Below are 18,170 nucleotides of genomic sequence, written 5' to 3' on the forward strand. Positions count from 1 at the left end.
CATCTGCTTAGGATGTGTCAAGAATTTGTGGGGGATGTGATCCTCATTATCTCAACAATCTATCTCTATATAAGATACTAAACAAAAAAGATATTAAAAAAGCTGGGTGGTGGTGGCACATACCTTTGATCTGGGAGCAGAGGCAAGTTCTGTGAGTTCTAGGCTAGCCTGGTCTCCAGAGCAAGTTCCAGGACAGTCAGAGTTGTTAGACAGAAATATCTTATCTCGAAAATAAAAAAAATAAAACCTTTACAACTAGATATTATGGAGGTATTTTCTCAATTGAGGTTCCCTCCTTTCAGATAACTCTAGCTTGTGTCAAGTTGACATAAGACTAGCCAGCACAGAGCTCTTGTCCCTTTTAAGTAGCAAGGCCTCTTGGAGCTGAGTCTGTTACAGCAATTTAAAAATTCTTTTACTATTTATTTATTTATTTATGAGGTCAAAGAGCAACTTGTGGAACTCAGTTCTCTCCTTTCACTGTAAGTTCCAGGGTTCAAACTCAGCCCATCAGTCTTAGAGGCAGGTCCCTTTACCTGCTGAGTAATCTTGCCCTCCCTGTTGCAGTATTTGATGAGGGTTTTGTGCAAGGGACTCAGTGTTATTGATATTCTTCACTTCTCTACTGGAGTCAAACTCTTAAGTCAAGTACCTAACATGTCTGAATATTGCCATTTTAATATGTGCTGGGTAATTTTTTGTCAGCTTGACACAAGCTGCAGTTATCTGGAGAAAGGAACCTCAGTTGAGAAAATGACTACATCAGGTTGTCTATAGCCAAGTCTGTGGAGGCATTTTCTTGATTAGCAATTGATGCAAGAGGGCACAGTCCACTGTGGGTGGTGATACCCATAGATAGGTGGTCGTGGGTCTATAAGAAAGTAGGCTGAGCAAACCCTGTAGAGCAAGTCAGTAAGCAGTGTTTCTCCATGACTTCTGCTTCAGTTCCTGTCTCCAGGTTCCTGCTGTGACTTCTCTCAGTGATGAAGTATGATTTCAGAATGGTAAATTAAAACGAACCCTTTCCTTGACAAGTTGCTGTTGGTCATGGTAGGCTTTCTTTCAATGTTTTCATATAGTGTACTTTTTTTTGGTTTTTTGAAGTAGGGTTTCTCTGTAGCTTTGGTGCCTGTCCCGGAACTAGCTCTTGTAGACCATGCTGGCCTCGAACTCCCAGAAATCCGCCTGCCTCTGCCACCTGAGTGCTGGGATTAAAGGCATGTGCCACCACCGCCTGGCTCATACAGTGTACTTTGATCATATCTGTTCCCCAAACTCTTCCCAGATCCTCCCTACCCATGCAAATATCTCTCTCCCTCTCTCCCTTCCTCTCCCTCCCTCCCGCCCTCTCAAAAAGAAAAAAAACCTGAAAAATCAAAATAAGCAATGACAACAACAAAACAAATGATACCAAAACAAGCTCTGTTTCCCTGCTGCTTTTTTGAAGAGGCAAGCAGGCCTTTGCCTTTCTGTGTGTCTGTATCTCTGTCTCTCTCCTATTCTCTCTTCCCTTCCCATTCCCTTTATCTCAATAAACTCCACACTCAAAAAAATGATACCAAAACAAAAAGCACATAAAAACATGGAGTCCATTTTGTGTTAGTCAACTACTCCTTGGCATGGGGTCTGCCCTGGAGTGCTTCAGTTATATCCAGTGACACTGCATTTGTAGAAAATGGATTTTACCTTTCCCAAAAGCTATCAATTGCATATACCTTTTTACTGAGGGGTGGACTTTTGTGTCCTTTTCCCTTTCATGTTGGAATTTTGTTTGTCTTGAACTTCTGCAGGCCTTATGTGTGCTGTCACTGTCTCTGTGAGTTCATATGTGTATCACCCCTGTTGTGTCTGGAAGATGCTGTTTCCTTGGCGTCCTCCAGCACCTCTGGCTCTTACGATCTTTCTGCCTTCTCTTCTGAGTATATCCTTGAGCCTTGAGGGGACAAGTTTGGTAAAGACATCCCATTTATGAGTGCTCCAAAGTCTCTTTCTCCATTGTTCAGTTGTAGTTATGACACTCGAAGACACCCAGGATTGTTGCTAACTTGTGTTGGAGAGTGAAAGAAGCAAACAGCACTGAGATCTAGACTGGAGGACCAGACTCAGTGCTTGCAAATTCTGTTTAGCTTTTAACACCCTGTGCAAGGGAGGAGGCTGAAGACTTAGAGAAACTTTCACCCTGTCTCAGAGTTTTTACTCCCTCTAGTAGTGAACTGCATGGTAAATAGGTGGCTCTAGAGGCTAGGCCATCTGCTGAGCTTACTCTCAGGATTTTTAACCTTTGCAGTTATCCCCAGGTAATGGAATCTGATCCCTGGCACTGAAAGTGATACTACATTCATGCCCTTTACTTCCTTGAGCCTCCTACCATCTGATCTTCTGAGAACCTCCTGCCTTCTCACTAAAGGCTGGCCAAAGCCGAAACTTTTTTAAAAAATTATTTTACTGTGTGTATGGGTGTTTTGCCTGCATGTATGTACCACAGACATACCTGGTGACCACGGAGTCCAAAAGAGGGCATGGGATCTCCTATAAATGGAGTTACAGACAGTTGTGAGCAACCACGTAGATACTAAGACTAACTAGAAGTCCAAACATCAGGGAGGAGTTGCTCAAGATACCACTCACACAACCACAATTGATGCAAAAGCAAGAGGATTTTTATTCTATCATGACAGGGCCCTTCAGGTTCGGGATATGAAGAACATCCGATAGCTGATTGCTCTTTCAGAGGTCCGGAGTTCAGGTCCCAGCTACCACATGGTGGCCCACAACCATCTATGAGATCTGGTGCCCTCTTCTGGCCCACAGGTGTACATGCAGGTAGAACACTGTATAGGAACTTCAAAATCAATGTAGTCTAGTGCTCACTTTGGCAGAACATATACTGAAATTGGAATGATACAGAGAAGATTAGCATGGCCCCTGCGCAAGGATGACACACAAATTCATGAAGTGTTCCATAATTTTGTTCTTTCAGGCCCTGGATCATGTCAAACTCCCAGGACTTCAGCTTCAACATTAGCTGACAGTCATTGATGCTTTCGTGTTAACTTCGTTCTGTAATCACGCCTTTTCCATGTGCCCCTGTATGGCTTATTTCCATGATGTCTCAAAATAAAAGCTTTAAGAAAAAAATCGACAGAATCTATAGTTTAGAAGTTAGGAGAGTGTGCCTGCAAGGTGTCTTAGCAAGCAAAAGTGCTTGCCATACAAGTCTGGTGATCTGAGTTCAATCCCTGGAACCTATAATAAAAGGAGAGAACAAATTCCACAAAGTTATCCTCTGACCTTCACTTCTGGACATGTATGCATGTGCTCGCTCAGACTTGTACACACACACACTATAATAATAATAAAATAAGTCGACCTTGTATTCTGTTTCCTTTTTGCTTTTTCAAGACAGGGTTTCCCTGTGTAACAGCTCTAGCTGTCCTCAAATTTGCTCTGTAGTCCAAGCAGGCCTCGAACTCAGAGATTCGCCTGCCTCTGTCTCCCAAGTGCTAGGATTAGAAGTGTGCGCCGCCGCAACCTGACCTCATATTGTTTCTTTTTTTTTTACTTTTATTTTTATTATTATTAAAAAATTTCCCCTCCTCCCCTCCTCCCATTTCTCTCCCCCTCCCCCAACATTCCCTTCCCCTTCCTCTCCAGTCCAAAGAGCAGTCAGGGTTCCCTGCCCTGTGGGAAGTCCAAGATCCTCCCCCTCCATCCAGGTCTAGGAAGGTGAGCATCCAAACAGACAAAGTTCTCACAAAGCCAGTACAAGCAGTAGAATCAAAACCCAGTGCCATTATCCTTGGCTTCTCAGTCAGCTCTCCTTGTCAGCCACGTTCAGAGAGTCCGGTTTGATCACATGCTCCATCAGTCCCAGTCCAGCTGGCCTTGGTGAGTTCCCATTAGATCAGCCCCACCATCTCAGTGGGTGGGCGCACCCCTCGCGGTCCTGACTTCCTTGCTCATGTTCTTTCTCCTTCTGCTCCTCATAAGGACCTTGGGAGCTCAGTCCAGTGCTCCAGTGTGGGTCTCTGTCTCTATCTCCATCCATGGCCAGATGAGGGTTCTATGGTGATATGCAAGATATTCATCAGTGTGGCTATAGGATAGGGCCAGTTCAGGCGCCCTCTCCTCAGATGCTCAAGAAACAAGCTGGGGACATCTCCTTAGACACCTGGGAACCCCTCTAGAGTCTAGTCTCTTGCCAATTCTAAAGTGGCTCCCTTAATTAAGATATCTACTTCCCTGCTCCCATATCCACTCTTCCTCCATCCCAACCATCCCATTCCCCCAAGCTCTCCCCATCCTCCCTTTCTCACTTATCTCTCCCCATCTCCCCTTACTCCCACCCCACCCACCCCCAAGCTCTCAATTTTTGCCTGGCAATCTTGTCTACTTCCAATATCCAGGAGGATAACTACATGTTTTTCTTTGGATACACCTTCCTATTTAGCTTCTCTAGGACCACGAATTATAGGCTCAATGTCCTTTATTAATGGCTAGAATCCACTAATGAGTGAGTACATACCATATTCATCTTTTTGGGTCTGAGTTACCTCACTCAGGATAGTGTTTTCTATTTCCATCCATTTGCATGCAAAGTTCAAGATGTCATTGTTTTTTACCTCTGAGTAGTACTCTAATGCGTATATATTCCACACTTTCTTTATCCATTCTTTCATTGAGGGGCATCTAGGTTGTTTGCAGGTTCTGGCTATTACAAATAATGCTGCTATGAACATAGCATATGTTGAACAAATGCTTTTGTAGTATGATAGGGCATCTCTTGGGTATATTCCCAGGAGTGGTATTGCTGGATCCTGGGGTAGATTGATCCCGAATTTCCTGAGAAACCGCCACACTGATTTCCAAAGTGGTTGCACAAGTTTGCATTCCCACCAGCAATGGATAAGTGTTTCCCTTACTCCGTATCCTCTCAAGTAAGGGCTATCATTGGTGGTTTTGATTTTAGCCATTCTGACAGGTGTAAGATGGTATCTCAAAGTTGTTTTGATTATTTGCATTTCCCTGATCGCTAAGGAGGTTGAGCATGTCCTTAAGTGTCTTTTGGCCATTTGAACTTCTTCAGTTGAGAATTCTCTGTTCAATTCAGAGCCCCATTTTTTCGTTGGGTTAATTAGCATTTTAAAGTCTAGTTTCTTGAGTTCTTTATATATTTTGGAGATCAGACCTTTGTCTGATGCGGGCTTGGTGAAGATCTTCTCCCAATCAGTAGGTTGCCTTTTTGTCTTAATGACAGTGTCTTTGCTTTACAGAAGCTTCTCAGTTTTAGGAGGTCCCATTTATTCAATGTTGCCCTTATTGTCTGTGCTACCGGGGTTATATGTAGGAAGTGGTCTCGTGTTCCCATATGTTGTAGACTACTGCCCATTTTCTCTTCTATCAGGTTCAGTGTGGTCAGATTAATATTGAGGTCTTTAATCCATTTGGACTTGAGTTTTGTGCATGGTGATAGATATGGATCTACTTTCATTCTTCTACAGGTTGACATCCAGTTATACCAACACCATTTGTTGAAGATGCTTTCTTTCTTCCATTGTATACTTTTAGCTCCTTTGTCAAAAACCAGGTGTTCATATGTTTGTGGGTTAATATTCGGGTCTTCTATTCGATTCCATTGGTCGACTTCTCTGTTTTTATGCCAGTACCAAGCTACTTTCATTACTGTAGCTCTGTAATAGAGTTTGAAGTCAGGGATGGTAATGCCTCCAGAAATTCCTTTATTATATAAGATTGTTTTGGCTATCCTGGGTTTTTTGTTTTGCCATATAAAGTTGATTATTGTTCTCTCAAGGTCTGTGAAGAATTTTGTTGGAATTTTAATGGGGATTGCGTTGAATTTATAGATTGTCTTTGGTAGAATTGCCATTTTTACTATGTTGATCCTACCCTTCCAAGAGCATGGGAAGTCTTTCCATTTTTTGGTGTCCTCTTCAATTTCTTTCTTCAATGCCTTAAAGACCTCATATTGTTTCTTAAGCTAATCACCTCGGTGTGGTTAATTTGTAAAAAGAAAATGAGCTTTGTATGCATTTTCCTCTCCATGCATTAAATTTTATAAATAATTCTACTGAGCCAGGATAGTGTCATATACCTGTAATCCCAGTACTTGGGAGGCTGAGGCAAGAAAATCACAGAATTCAAAGTCAGCCTGAGCTACATAGTGAAAACCTGCCTTGACAAAACAGTTTTTGCAGAGGCAGGAGTTAAAAGCATTGGCTATACTTCCAGAGGGCCTAGGTTTGAATCCCAGCACCCACATGCAGGCTCACGGTCCAGTTTCAGAGGATCCCATCTTTTGTTGTCTTTGTGCACCAGACAAGCATGTGGTCCACATACATACATGTGGGCAAAACATCCATGGACATAAAAAATTAAAAAGTTTATTGGGAAAAATTGCACTTTGAACATCAGAGCAAGGAGACTGCTTTTCCCCTAATGAATATGTAACACATATATTTATTGTATGTAGTGTTGAGTTTTATACAATTTCTTTCAAGCAAGTCATATACTTTGACCATATTCCTCCTTCCCTCTTCTCCATGAAACCAGTATGGTAGATCATGTGACAAGAATAAAATGCTTAGTGTCAACCTGATAGTCCACTGGGAACTTGCCTTTCCTTTCTGTGCCTTTTTTTTTATAATTGTTAGCGTAAGATGAAGTACCTCTTCATATGTAAAGACATGAAAGATATATTGGACTGGTGTCAACTGTTATTTTAAATATATATATATATATATTAGAATATATATATTCTAATTTGTGAGGGTTGCATGATTGTGGGTATACATGTATGTATGGAGGTCAGAGATTAACCTCAGGCCTTTACCAACTTTACCAACTGAGCTCTATATTTCCCTAGTCCCATATATGTATATTTTAAGTCAGTGACCCAAAGCAGGCAGGCAGTATGGCTGAGTTACAATGAGCAAGAGAGAGTGGTCTTTGCAGCAGAATAGAAGGGGCTAGGGCATGGACTTTAGGATTTAGTCAAAGTGTACCCTCTAGGTTTTAGGATTCAATTCATGTATAGCTAAGAATGAAAACTTCTCAAGGGCTGAGTACTTGATGAAGTAGAACTTGGGAGAAAAAGAGGCATTCACTCTTGATCTGTAAGCCAGAAGACCATGGATAGATCAGTGTCATGTACACAAGAGGCAACATACCAATTTTTTTAAATCCCCCAAAGGAATTAATTCCTAGGGGTTTCATAATACCAGATTAATGCAAGGAATGGACAGAATCAACTATTCCATCTCCTTGCTTAAAAAAATTCATTTAGTACATTTTCTTCAGATAAAGGACATGTCAGATAGTAAACTGGTTAAGAATAGATACAAAACTTCATATTAGCTAAAAGGCTGAGATATGATAATGGACCAAATGCTCATCAAGTACACACTATGCTGAGCACTGCTTTGAGCGGAATGCACCTGACACCAGTCCCTCTAGAATTTATATGCCTGTGGAATGCTGTTCTCCAGGCTTGGAATTGCCATTGCTGTCTTAAAATGAAAACAGTTGAACCCGTCACCCATGATCCTGTAAGTAACCACAATTAAACCCATAGGTTTACCAAGCTAGATTTGGGTGAAAATGTTTCTCCAGTACGTTACATGGCTCCAAGGATGGACCTGACTGGGGCAGCAATGGAGTGAAGAAAACACAAACACAGACACACAGAAAAGCTGGAAACTGGTAGATTAGGCTCTCTGATGGAGGAACCATACATATTACTCTAGGAAGCATGGCATGCTTATTATATGAGAGAAGGTATTATTACATCCAGATAAATAAGGAGCCAGGATTTATGGAATATAGCTGAATGAAGAAGACAGGATTAGTTAATATCAGTAGGAACAGTCTCTGTAGGGGTAGGAGTCTTCCGAATGTAAATATGGAACTGTGGAGAAAGCTATAGTGGACGTTTTCTGTATACACTATCAACATTTGCACTTGGCCAGGAAGAAAGAAGCCTTTGCCATTTCCCCAAGCTAGGCTTGGGGAAGGCTTTACCATTTTCCCATGGATCTGAGGCATTGGGGTCCTTGACATGGCCATGGCTATGTCAACAGCACACATTCACTCAGGACTTCACACATGCAGGACTTTCTCATCTCCCCAGTTTGTCCTTGGTGAACTATTTGGAGTGAATAGATAATATGCTTGTACTTGTCTCCCCAGGAAAACTTAATGCAACACTTGGTACCCAGAGACATGACAATGATAAATTATCTCTGCTGTAGGTGAAGAGACATACAACTAACTGATGCTAAGCCACCCCAGGGTGTAGGTAGCATCCATGGAAGCAATCCTAACATGGCTTGTTCCAGGAATAGGCAATCATACTTACCTAGAGTTAACTGCACATTTCTCTCCTGTCTGTAAGAAAGTATACTGGGAGAGGCAGGCAGATCTCTGTGAGTTTGAGGCCAGCCTGGCCTACAGAGCAAGTTCCAGAACAGCCAGGGCTACATAGTGAGACCATATAAACAACAACAAAACAAACAAAAAATGAGGCTAGGAGGGTGGTGCATGTATTTAACTCCAGCATTCAGAAGACAGAGGCAGAGGCCAGTAGATTTCTGTGAATTCAAGGCCAGCCTGGTCTACAGAGTGAGTTCTAGGCCACCCACATAGTGAGACCTTGTCTCAAGAAACAAAAACAAAAAGAAGAAAGGGTAGAAAAAGAAAGTATGCTGGGGGTGGGATTGGAGAGATGGCTCAGCAGTTAAGAGGACTGGCTGTTCTTTCAGAGGACCTGGCTTCAATTTCCAGCACTCACGTGGTGGCTCATAACTAACTGTTTAACTCCAGTTCCAGGAAATACCCTCTTCTGGCCTGCATGGGCACTGCACACATTTTGCATAGACATACATATTGACAAAACTCTCATACACATAAAATAAATACATAATTTTTAAAAGTATGCTGGATCCTGGAGAAATGGCTCAGTAACTAAGAAATCAAATTGCTCTTGAAGAGAGTCCCCAAGTACAATTTCCAGCACCCAATTGGATGACTCACCTGTAACACTAGCTCCAAGGAGATCTGATACCTCTGGCCTCCATGAGTAGCTACTGGCACACACATATACATAATTAAAAACAATAAAATAACTTAAAGTATGCCAAGTAGAGATTATTTACCTAGCTTGGGGTCCTTTCAGCAGCCAAATATGGCCAATGGCGAGGCAGAAGCCAGCTGTAGCATTGGCTTAAAGGCTGTCAAGTATGTGGAGCCTCATAGACAGAAGATGAGAGTGTAGCCTTACATCCCCCTGGCTTCAAGCTGTTCAAAGCAGTAAGAGTCAGCTCCACTTAGTTCTTCAGAGATGGGAGACATATGGAGTCCCATGGCATATTCTAGGATGAGGTGAAAAGGCTAATGGAGAATGACTGTGCATTGTGGAGGGATAACTCAAATAGTGCCTCCCATCAAGCCATTGATTTACCTCTGATCTTTTGAGAAAATGATACAAGCAATGGAATCTTTTCATTCTGTATTGAACCTTGGTAAAATTTTTCTTAACTATCAGCTGATTCCTGACATCATTGGCACTTGCTTAGAATGGTAAGTATTGGGCCTTTAATAATCCGGACTACCCTTTGTAAAATGGTGTAGGGAAAGTGATATATAACTCAGTAGATAAAGGCTCCTCACCCTGTGAACTACATGGCAGAAGGAGGAAATCAATTTTTGCAAATTGTCTTCTGAAGCAAGCACACACACACACACACACACACACACACACACACAAATGTAATTTCATTACATAGATTATATATAATACTAACCTCTGAGTGTTTTATAGATTTAGAAATGCATATGAAAAGCATGGGAGCAACACCCAAAGAAGCAAGTATGGGAAATCATATGGGGTTATAAGGGCCAGGACACCTATGAAAATTTTAGCTTTAGGATGCAGATGATACCTACCATGATGAATGATAAAAGTCCTACAAAAGCCTGTGCCTGCAAATTTTAGTCAAAATAATGGTTAGAGTTTGAGTGAGTCAGACATGGTACACACTTATAATCCTAGTGCTTACGAGGTAGAAGGATTGGGAGATCAAGGTCATTATTGGCTACTACATGAGTTCGATCTCAGCCTGGGCTATATGAGACCCTATCTCAAAAAAAAGCAAGCAAGAGTTTGAATGAAGGTACAATGAATGGGTGAAAAAAAGATGTTTCCATAATCTATAAGTTGCTAAATAAAAATCTCAGTGTCAGGGATAATTATTTCCTTACATGCTATTGGCCAGGGAGAAGGAGGAAGAGGAAAGAGGGGCGAGAAGGAAAGGAAAAGAGAGAGACAAGCGGAAACATGCAATCTTTTTGGAGTATTTGGTGCTAGGATGGAACCTATACTCAGCAAGTATTCTAACCTTGAGCTACAACCATAGTCTACATGTATGTCAAGTTGGAGACCATCCATAATTAGATTAGAAGGGAAAAGAGAAGCATTGAGCCAACACACAAGATGAAAGCAGAGAAGCCACAAACCCCAGAGAGAAGCAGAGAAAGCAGGCGGGGAGCCAAATACCCATACTCAGCAATGGAAAAACTCTGCTGTGGCCCACCAGTTATTTCAGCACATATTCAAATGTAGAAAGGTTACAGTGTGGTAGTTTTTTTGTATAAATAGTTACTGTCAATTTTTTCCTAGATGCTGGATCTCTATCTAGAACCTTCAACTACCCTCTGAGTTCTAAACCTGTGGATCACAACCCCTTTGACAAACTTCTATCTCCAAAAATATTTACATTATGATTTGTAATAGTAGCAAAATTACAGTTATGAAGTAGCAACAAAAATAATCTTACGGTTGGGGGGGGTCACCACAATGAGGAACTATATTAAAGGGTTGGTAGAATATGGAAGATTGAGAACCACTGCTATAAGCAGCCCAAGTTACTATGCTGAAGATTGAAGTGCCAGACATGTTTGTTTTTTTCAGAAACATTGGCTGTACAGACCAGATGTGCTTCAGATGACTCTAGCCCTAGTTACTACCTAACAGCAGCCACCTGGGATCCAAGAGGAGCCAAATCCCCTAACTGTGCTAACCACAGGGCCATGGAATAGAGTACTAAGCCACGAAACTTTGGTGTTGCACAGCTCTAGACAAACAAGAAAGGCAGCAGTGGCCCTAGTAAGGCTTGTCACACACTTTCATATATTTCTTCCATAACAAAAGCAACAATAACCAGTCATTCTTTCAATCCCTTTAATAAGGTACTCTGAGGAACCAGAAGAATAACAGGCAGGGAAGACAAAGTAGTGCTTTTTAAGCCCCACTCAGTAATTCATCAGTCATCTTCTGGTAACTGGATCTTGCTGGGATCAAAACAGTTGGATTCCATGATGGGGAGGCCGTTGGTTTCTCGGTATTTTACAAGTCTCTCAGCTTCCCGGCGGGCCCACTCTTGCATCCTAGAAGCAGCAACAGGCGTGGTCTATGTGAGAGAGCCTCACTAGACACCAGTTCCCCTCCTCAGCACCCCATATCCCACCAATCAATGCAGGGCAAGGATTCTGGCCAGAGACTCCTTCAACCTTTACCCTTGCTCCTGCTTCTTTCTACTCACTCTGCTCTCTTGGAAAACCCCATACCTGTAGTCAGGCAGATATGCCACAAAAGTGGTACCAAAGACCAGGACGATGGAAAAACCAAAGAAGAAGACAGCTCGCATGTTCCAGACGTCCACCACAGGGTCCTGGTCATAGCCGTGAAAGTCTGGGTTCTGAGGAGAAGGAAAGATCACTAAGGGCTTCCTCCCGCATAATAAAAATATATGCTGGTCCTGCATGATCTGGTCTCTAATCTGCCCTCAAACCAACTTCTTATTCCTCACTAAAATCTTTTTCCTATTCTAAGGTTGTGAAGTTCCTTCCCAACAAAGGGCTTTGGTATTTGCTCTTCCCACTACCTAGAAAGTGCTTCCTCTAAATCTAATCAGAGCTGGATCCATGCCTCTCCCCTCATCCAAGGTTTTAACTTTATTTCCAAATGAGTAATTGGCCTCACCTACTTGTTTGGGAAACATTACCTAATCACCCTGTCTGTTAAATTGTACCCTTGGGAAGTGCTATTTATAAAGGTTTAAAAATGGCTGAATGTTGGTAATTTCCTATGGGTCTACTTACCCTATAGCACCCTATATAGCCCCTCAACCAGAGGTTAGTGTTGATGAAGTACCTATACACCAGGCCTTTTCAAAAATACAAACCTCACCTATCCTAGTACGGTGGAAATGGCAATAATAAACATCTTCTAATTCTGAGTACTTCTGAAGTGGCCAGAGCTGTTGTGACCATTCTGACTCATTTAATCATATTAAGCAGTTCCATTTTAGTTGTCCTATTACTGTTCTCACTCTACAAAGAAACTATAAACTACCTGCCCAAGGTCATACAAGTGAATAATTTTCAACCCAGGGTGTCTGACTCCAGGGTCTCTGTTATTCATAAAGCACGGGAATCCAATTAGTCCTAAATTCAAATATCAGGTCCATTTCCTACTTAGGTTATGTGATCTTGAGCAAGCAACTTAACTGTTTCAGTATCCTCATCTGCATAATGGTAACAGTAGTAGCGTCTACCTCAAAATCACGCTGTTTTTGAACATAGATACAAAGTGTCTACACAGGAACCGAGCACATGCCATCTCAGAATTTAGAATTATCCTGATTATAATGTTTCTAACGCACTTTGGGCACTGCCCACTTTAAGTGTGATTTCTGTCTACAAACAAAGCAAATCCTCCTTTGAGTCCTAGACCGAAGATATCAAAACAAAAAAGGGAAAAACAAGCCAAAACTGTGAATCTTTAAAGACCTTGTGCAGGGCGCAAGCCTTGAGCCGGAGAAGGATCTCTTCGACACCGGTCTGCTGGGTCCCAGATCGGCCCCTGCGGCAACCCGTTCCCCCCCCCCCCACACACACACACTCCCTCTCACCTTCGCGTAGAGGTTTTCGTCCTCGGGTTCTGGGTCCTCCTGCCAAAGTGTAGTCGGTTCTTGCGGCCGCTTTCTCTCCACAGCAGACGGGGAGATTACAGCCCTGGAGGATTCCCAGCGAACGCGGGCAGCCGGGAGCTCTCGTATTGTCGCTGCTGCCAAAAGGCGGCGAGCATATAAACTTAACAGCCTGGCCGCCATGACAGCTTGAGGCTGGGTCGGGGAAGGGAGGGGGGGGGGAGAGACACGGAAATGCGATGTGCGCAGCTGCGGTTGATCCCAGCGCGATTTTTGTCGCTCCGCCCTCACCTCGCTAAATAGATCCTTGTTCTAAGTTTGTTTTCGAGCGTGGCGAGGTGTGGACTCTGTTTTACTTCCCACGTCGTGTCGTCATCAAATCAACTTTATCCTTTCTGTCAGGCTGGGAGAAATTTGGTCTTGAGAGGTCTGTTTATTTTCTTCATAAGAAGAAAGTGGTGACATCTAGATGGCCTTGTGGGGAAAGAGGTGGAGCTTTTGCTTGTCTTTCAACTTCATAGCAAAGCAAGCTCTAAAAAGCGGGCCTCATAGGGGTAGCCAATAGCTACTCTTTTTCTGGACTCCCGGGGCGTTCTCACGGAATGGGGAGGTAGCATATGCTTGCCAATCAGAGAAGGCCAGGACCAGCCCATGGCGGACAGCAACCAATCGTCAAGGCCAGCCAGAGCGCGCTCCCTTAGTAGGTGGATGGTGGTCGGAGCGCCGGCTCCCGTCTCCTCGTCGCCATTTTGTGTCGGTGACTGCAGCCGGCTGGGAGAAGGCGGCACTGAGTTTCCTTGGGAGGGCAGCGCGTCGGGCGCGTCTCCCCTCCCCCTTTCCCTTCTTTTGCCACCAGCCTTGGACTTAGTTGTTGCACTCAATCGGCTCCCGTTGAAGTAACAGTTCTGGAGGAGGTGGCGGTTGGCGGAGGTGATGCCTGGGAGCCCTCCCTTGACAGCCCGGGCCGAGAAGGTGAGCGCTGTTGCGGGTGGTGGGGGCCGAGGTAAGGGAGCAGGGCGTGCGCCGTGGGGGGTGGTGCGGTGTGCATAGAAGAGGCGCGGGGACGGACTGCACACTTCGGGGTTCACACAGAACTGACGGATGCACCTGAGAGAGGGTGTCCCCCCACTTTTTCTTATGAAAGCAAAAGCGCGTGCGCGATTGGGACACGGGATGGGTGCACGAGGGTGGGGGAAGGGAGGGACAGATGAGAGTGGGGTACTGTGACTTACTGTGTTTGCTCCACCGAACTTTTATCTTTTGGAACGTGCGTGTCTGCGACTTTGCGGGGGTATTCTAAGAGCAGGGGTGTGCTGGCTGTGCCCTGTGTTACTTGTTATCCACGCGGAAATACTCCGATTGCGGCCTCTTTTCATTTATGTGGCGGGGATGGGAGGTGGTGAGCGCGGAGAGAGAAAGTGACTACGGTTTTTATCCTTGGGGTGTGTATCTGATCTCCAGTTCTTATCGGCCAGGAAACTGTCGTGTTACTGGCCGACCCCAACCTATTTATTGAATGCTGGGGAGGGTGAGGTGGATAGAGAATATAGGTGCGACTTTTATTCTTTTGGGAGTTGTATCTGACACTGACATTCAAATATTAAAAGGGGAATTGTTTAATTATGTCTCTTGTGGGTTACCATCTGTGATCTTGGCCCTTGGTTATTTGGAGGCTCGACTATAACTTTGATTCTTATCTGTGCTATGTATATGACAATGTTTGACTCACCCTTTTGCCATTGATGGGTTTGCATCAGGTTCTCAGCTATTAGGGTTCCTGGTTGATTGTTTTCCCCCATCTGGGAGCAGTTAGCTGGTTTCTTGTGGTTTGAGGTGGAAGAGAAAATAGGAACATGTGTACTTGAAGGAAAGGTGTGGTGGCAGCCTAGTGTTAGGCCATACTCTAAGGGCCTTGCTTTCCTTGGTTCCTGTACAGTGGGCGGCAGCTGAAGATTCAGGGATAATTCCGATCCCTAGTTGGGTCGCATCACTCTCAGGACTTGTAATTCTTGGGGCATCCCCAAAAGTTGGATGAACTGACTGCTCCCTTCAACTCTGTAGAACAAGATGTTTTGGAACCGCTTCAGAAAGAGGCCTTTTTTGCCTCTTGAAAACTTAGCCTATGATCTCTGGGGAGAGGATCCACCTGGGGACCTGACTGCACATCACATCATGGCTGAGCCACTTGCTGTATGAGGACCAGAGCTCTGTTGGCCAGGAGCCCAGGGAGGTGGCAGCTGTCTTGTTGCCAAGTTAGCCCCTACGTGTGTTACCCTTCTTCCCTCCCTTCCTCCCTCCCTCCAAAAGTCTTTGAAGGTTTCTAACTGCCCTGTCAGAGTATAGCTAACATCTTGTTGGGAGGATGAAATGATACCTTGACTCATTGGGGAGGTGCTTGGGATTCCATTGTTGTGAAGTCTTTTATTACTCTTTTGTCTTTTGGTGTTTTGCTGTTTGTTTTTGTGATGCTGGGGATGTGACCCAAGGGGCCTTGAACATGGCTGTGCTGGTCATGTGTTCTGTCTCACAACTATATCCCCATCCAATTATTGTGGTCTTATTTCTGTGACTTATCCTAGGCAGATCATTCAGCACTTGATCTAAGAGTAAGAGTACAAAGCCTTGATCACAGCTGGTGGTACCACCAAATCTCTGTAAGATGCTCTTTGTTTAATAAAGGGCCTTACTGTTTTCTGGGGAAGTAGAATCTTGCCTTATGCTTGTGGGGAAAGGAAGGAGAGAGCCAAATGGGGGCTGTCTTCCTGCAGTGGTTCACAGGAGCACAAGGAAGTAGAAAACAATGTCCCTGGGCTACAGGACAGTAGAGAGCCTTGACAATGACATTCTCTCAAGGTCTTCTCTGCACCAACTGCCTTGACCCTTTTCTTCCTTTCATCCTCTGCAGAGTCTCTGCAGGAGGCATCACCCAGGCTGGCAGATCATGGTGGCAGCAGCAGGGGTGGCTGGGAAGTGAAAAGGAGCCAGCGACTGAGGAGGGGCCCCAGCAGCTCCCGAAGATCCTATCAGGACATGGAGTATGAAAGACGGTGAGTTATCCATTCCCTCTGCGCCCAAGCACTGTAAGCATGCCCCCATGTGAGCACCAATCCAGGACACTTAACTTCTAGGCAGAAGAAACAACACAGCAAAGGAGTGGTTTCTATGTTTCGAGAATGCAGAGATGAATGAGATATAATGATTGTAGGTCTCTCCTTGTGAGAGACTGTCTTGCTATGTATGGTCTTACAAGTTTACAGGTCTTGCTATGTATGGTCTTACAGGTGATTGCCAAACAGCCTGATGAGTACCGTGGCTGGATGTGAGAATAGGTTTCTTGTTAGTATGGGTGAGGAGGCCAGAGAGTGATGCCAGGTATCTACCTCAATTGCTCTCCCTGTTATTATTTGAGACTGAGTTTTTCATTGAAACCAGAGCTCCCAGATTTAGCTATACTGGTTGGCCAACAAGCTCGGGGGAGTCCTCTTTCTCTACTTCCTCAGCCCTAGGATTAGAAGCATGTGTCACACCTGGTGTATTTATATGGGTGATGGGGAATTGAGCTCAGGCCCTCATACTTAAACCACAGTTCACTGCTAATAGAGCATCTTCCAGGCCTGTGAAGGGTGAATTTTGTTTTGTTTTGAGACACAGTTTCCCTTCATAGTCCATACTGACCAACTTCAGCTTCCTAAGAGAACTGGAGTGACAGCTTATCCAGTGCATACAGGGCACTTTGTTTTGGATTTGGGATGGGTCTTGCTGTTGGATAAGCTTGTCTCAAAATCCTAGGTGCAAGTGATACTCAAATTCGTCTTCCTGAGTAGCTGGGAATGTGACATCTCACTGGACTTATATGCTTTTATTTTGCTTTTCAACTCTGATACCAAACAAACATTTAGGATACTTGGTACGATTTGGGGTATAAGTACAAGATCCTGGTAGATTATTTCCTCAGGTGATTCTGAAGCAAATGACCAATCCACCATATTTTAAAAGAGCCCAGGAAGGCAAACCGAATTTAAGATTGAGAAAGTCTGTTCTTAATAAATTTGCTGGATATGTGATGTGTACCTATAATCCTAGCACTTGGGAGGTGGGGGCAGGAGGATCAGGAATTTAAAACCAACTTGTGCTACATGAGAAAAACTAGTTAATAAATTTATGAAACACCGGAGAGAAAGCAGTTTTTGAAATGTCTCTTTGTGGGATGGGTTACTGGGGTGTGGGGATTGAACTCAGCACGTGCTGTACCAATGAGCTATTTTATATTCTCAGCCCTTTACATTTTATTCTGAGATAGATTGTAAATTGCCCAGTTTGGGCTTGTTTGTACTCAATCTGTAGCCCAGATCTTGCAACTGTCCTACCTCAGTCTCTGAGTTTACAGGCCCATACTACTAGACCCAGCTTATAAATGCCATTTTATTTATTTATTTTATGTGCATGAATGCTTTGCTTGCATGTGTCTTTGCACCACGTGTGTTCCTGATGTCGCCAGAAGAGGGCATTGGGCCCTCTGGAACTGGAATTACAGACAGTTGTGAGTGAGCCACCATGTAGGTGCTAGAAATCCGAGCTTGGGTTCTCTGGAAGAGCAATCAAGTGCTCTTAACTGCTGAGCCAACTCTCCAACCCATAGTTATTTTTGGAATAGGGTTTCACCATGTAGTTTCTATCTACCTGGAACTCATTGCAAACACCAGCACCAGCAAGCCTCCTGGATATTGGGACTAGCATGTGCTACCATGCCTGGCATTGGCCTCCTTTTAAAAGTGTCTTTTGAAAGGCATCTGGTGGCTAGAAATATACTCAGTGGCAGAACTCTTACTTAGCATGTGTGAAGTGTTAAGTTCAATACAGTACTTGCTTAGGGGAAGATTAATTTGATTGTCAACCATAATCACTACAAGTACTATGTGACTGAGCTTCAGGTAGCTATACTTTCTTGGACTTTGTTGCCAAGTAAAACTACTGGTTTTCTTTTGGTTTTTAGAGGATCCAAAATGTAGAGGTTTGAATTAGTCACATTTTCCATTTCTAAATAGATTTTATCAAAGACCTGTCATCACAAGGCCTCTTCTCTTACTGTGTTTGTTTTTTTTTCTTCAGTTTATTCCCAATTTCCACCTCTGTAGGCACCAGCTCTGTTGTACTTACTATGTATCC

The 18,170-nt window shown here is 43.7% G+C and overlaps 2 protein-coding genes and 2 non-coding genes across 13 annotated transcripts in view; 2 read left to right on the forward strand and 2 right to left on the reverse strand.

Moving 5' to 3' along the window:
* Window positions 1-2,863: 2,863 nt before the first annotated feature.
* LOC125418008 (U6 spliceosomal RNA) lies at window positions 2,864-2,970 on the forward strand. The gene has a single exon (XR_007237295.1). It is a non-coding gene; the product is annotated as a U6 spliceosomal RNA (small nuclear RNA).
* Window positions 2,971-7,203: 4,233 nt separating this feature from the next.
* Window positions 7,204-7,394, reverse strand: LOC125418019 (U2 spliceosomal RNA). The gene has a single exon (XR_007237303.1). It is a non-coding gene; the product is annotated as a U2 spliceosomal RNA (small nuclear RNA).
* A 3,846-nt stretch (window positions 7,395-11,240) lies between these two features.
* On the reverse strand, window positions 11,241-13,335 carry Ndufb11 (NADH:ubiquinone oxidoreductase subunit B11). The gene is made up of 3 exons (XM_048461617.2): window positions 12,987-13,335; window positions 11,641-11,771; window positions 11,241-11,460 (listed from the first exon to the last, which is right to left on the reverse strand). Exons 1-3 carry the CDS (start codon window positions 13,185-13,187, stop codon window positions 11,337-11,339), a joined length of 456 nt encoding a protein of 151 aa, XP_048317574.1. The 5' UTR covers window positions 13,188-13,335; the 3' UTR covers window positions 11,241-11,336.
* Window positions 13,336-13,631: 296 nt separating this feature from the next.
* Rbm10 (RNA binding motif protein 10) overlaps window positions 13,632-18,170 on the forward strand; it is a 28,886-nt gene continuing 24,347 nt past the window's right edge. For 5 of the 10 annotated variants that reach the window (XM_048461614.3, XM_048461612.3, XM_087903048.1 and 2 more), the window contains exons 1-2: window positions 13,698-13,976; window positions 15,910-16,051. In XM_048461614.3, coding sequence (XP_048317571.1) covers window positions 16,035-16,051 — 17 coding nt within the window. In that variant the 5' untranslated portion in view covers window positions 13,698-13,976; window positions 15,910-16,034. Of the gene's footprint in view, window positions 14,008-15,909; window positions 16,052-18,170 lie in introns of those variants that run through there. The other 5 variants (XM_048461616.3, XM_085684724.2, XM_085684725.2 and 2 more) reach the window with 3 other exon arrangements.

The sequence above is a fragment of the Myodes glareolus genome, chromosome X (genome assembly GCF_982192425.1).
Source record: "Myodes glareolus chromosome X, mMyoGla1.1, whole genome shotgun sequence".
Taxonomy (NCBI): domain Eukaryota; kingdom Metazoa; phylum Chordata; class Mammalia; order Rodentia; family Cricetidae; genus Myodes; species Myodes glareolus.

Excerpts from the sequence above, each read along its gene's own strand:
- Ndufb11 (XM_048461617.2), bottom strand. The coding sequence starts at position 13,187 with ATGGCGGCCAGGCTGTTAAGTTTATATGCTCGCCGCCTTTTGGCAGCA. Across the intron at positions 11,772-12,986 it reads ACGAAAACCTCTACGCGAAG|AACCCAGACTTTCACGGCTA; the intron begins GTGAGAGGGAGT and ends CCTTCTCCTCAG. Across the intron at positions 11,461-11,640 it reads GCATATCTGCCTGACTACAG|GATGCAAGAGTGGGCCCGCC; the intron begins GTATGGGGTTTT and ends TGCTGCTTCTAG.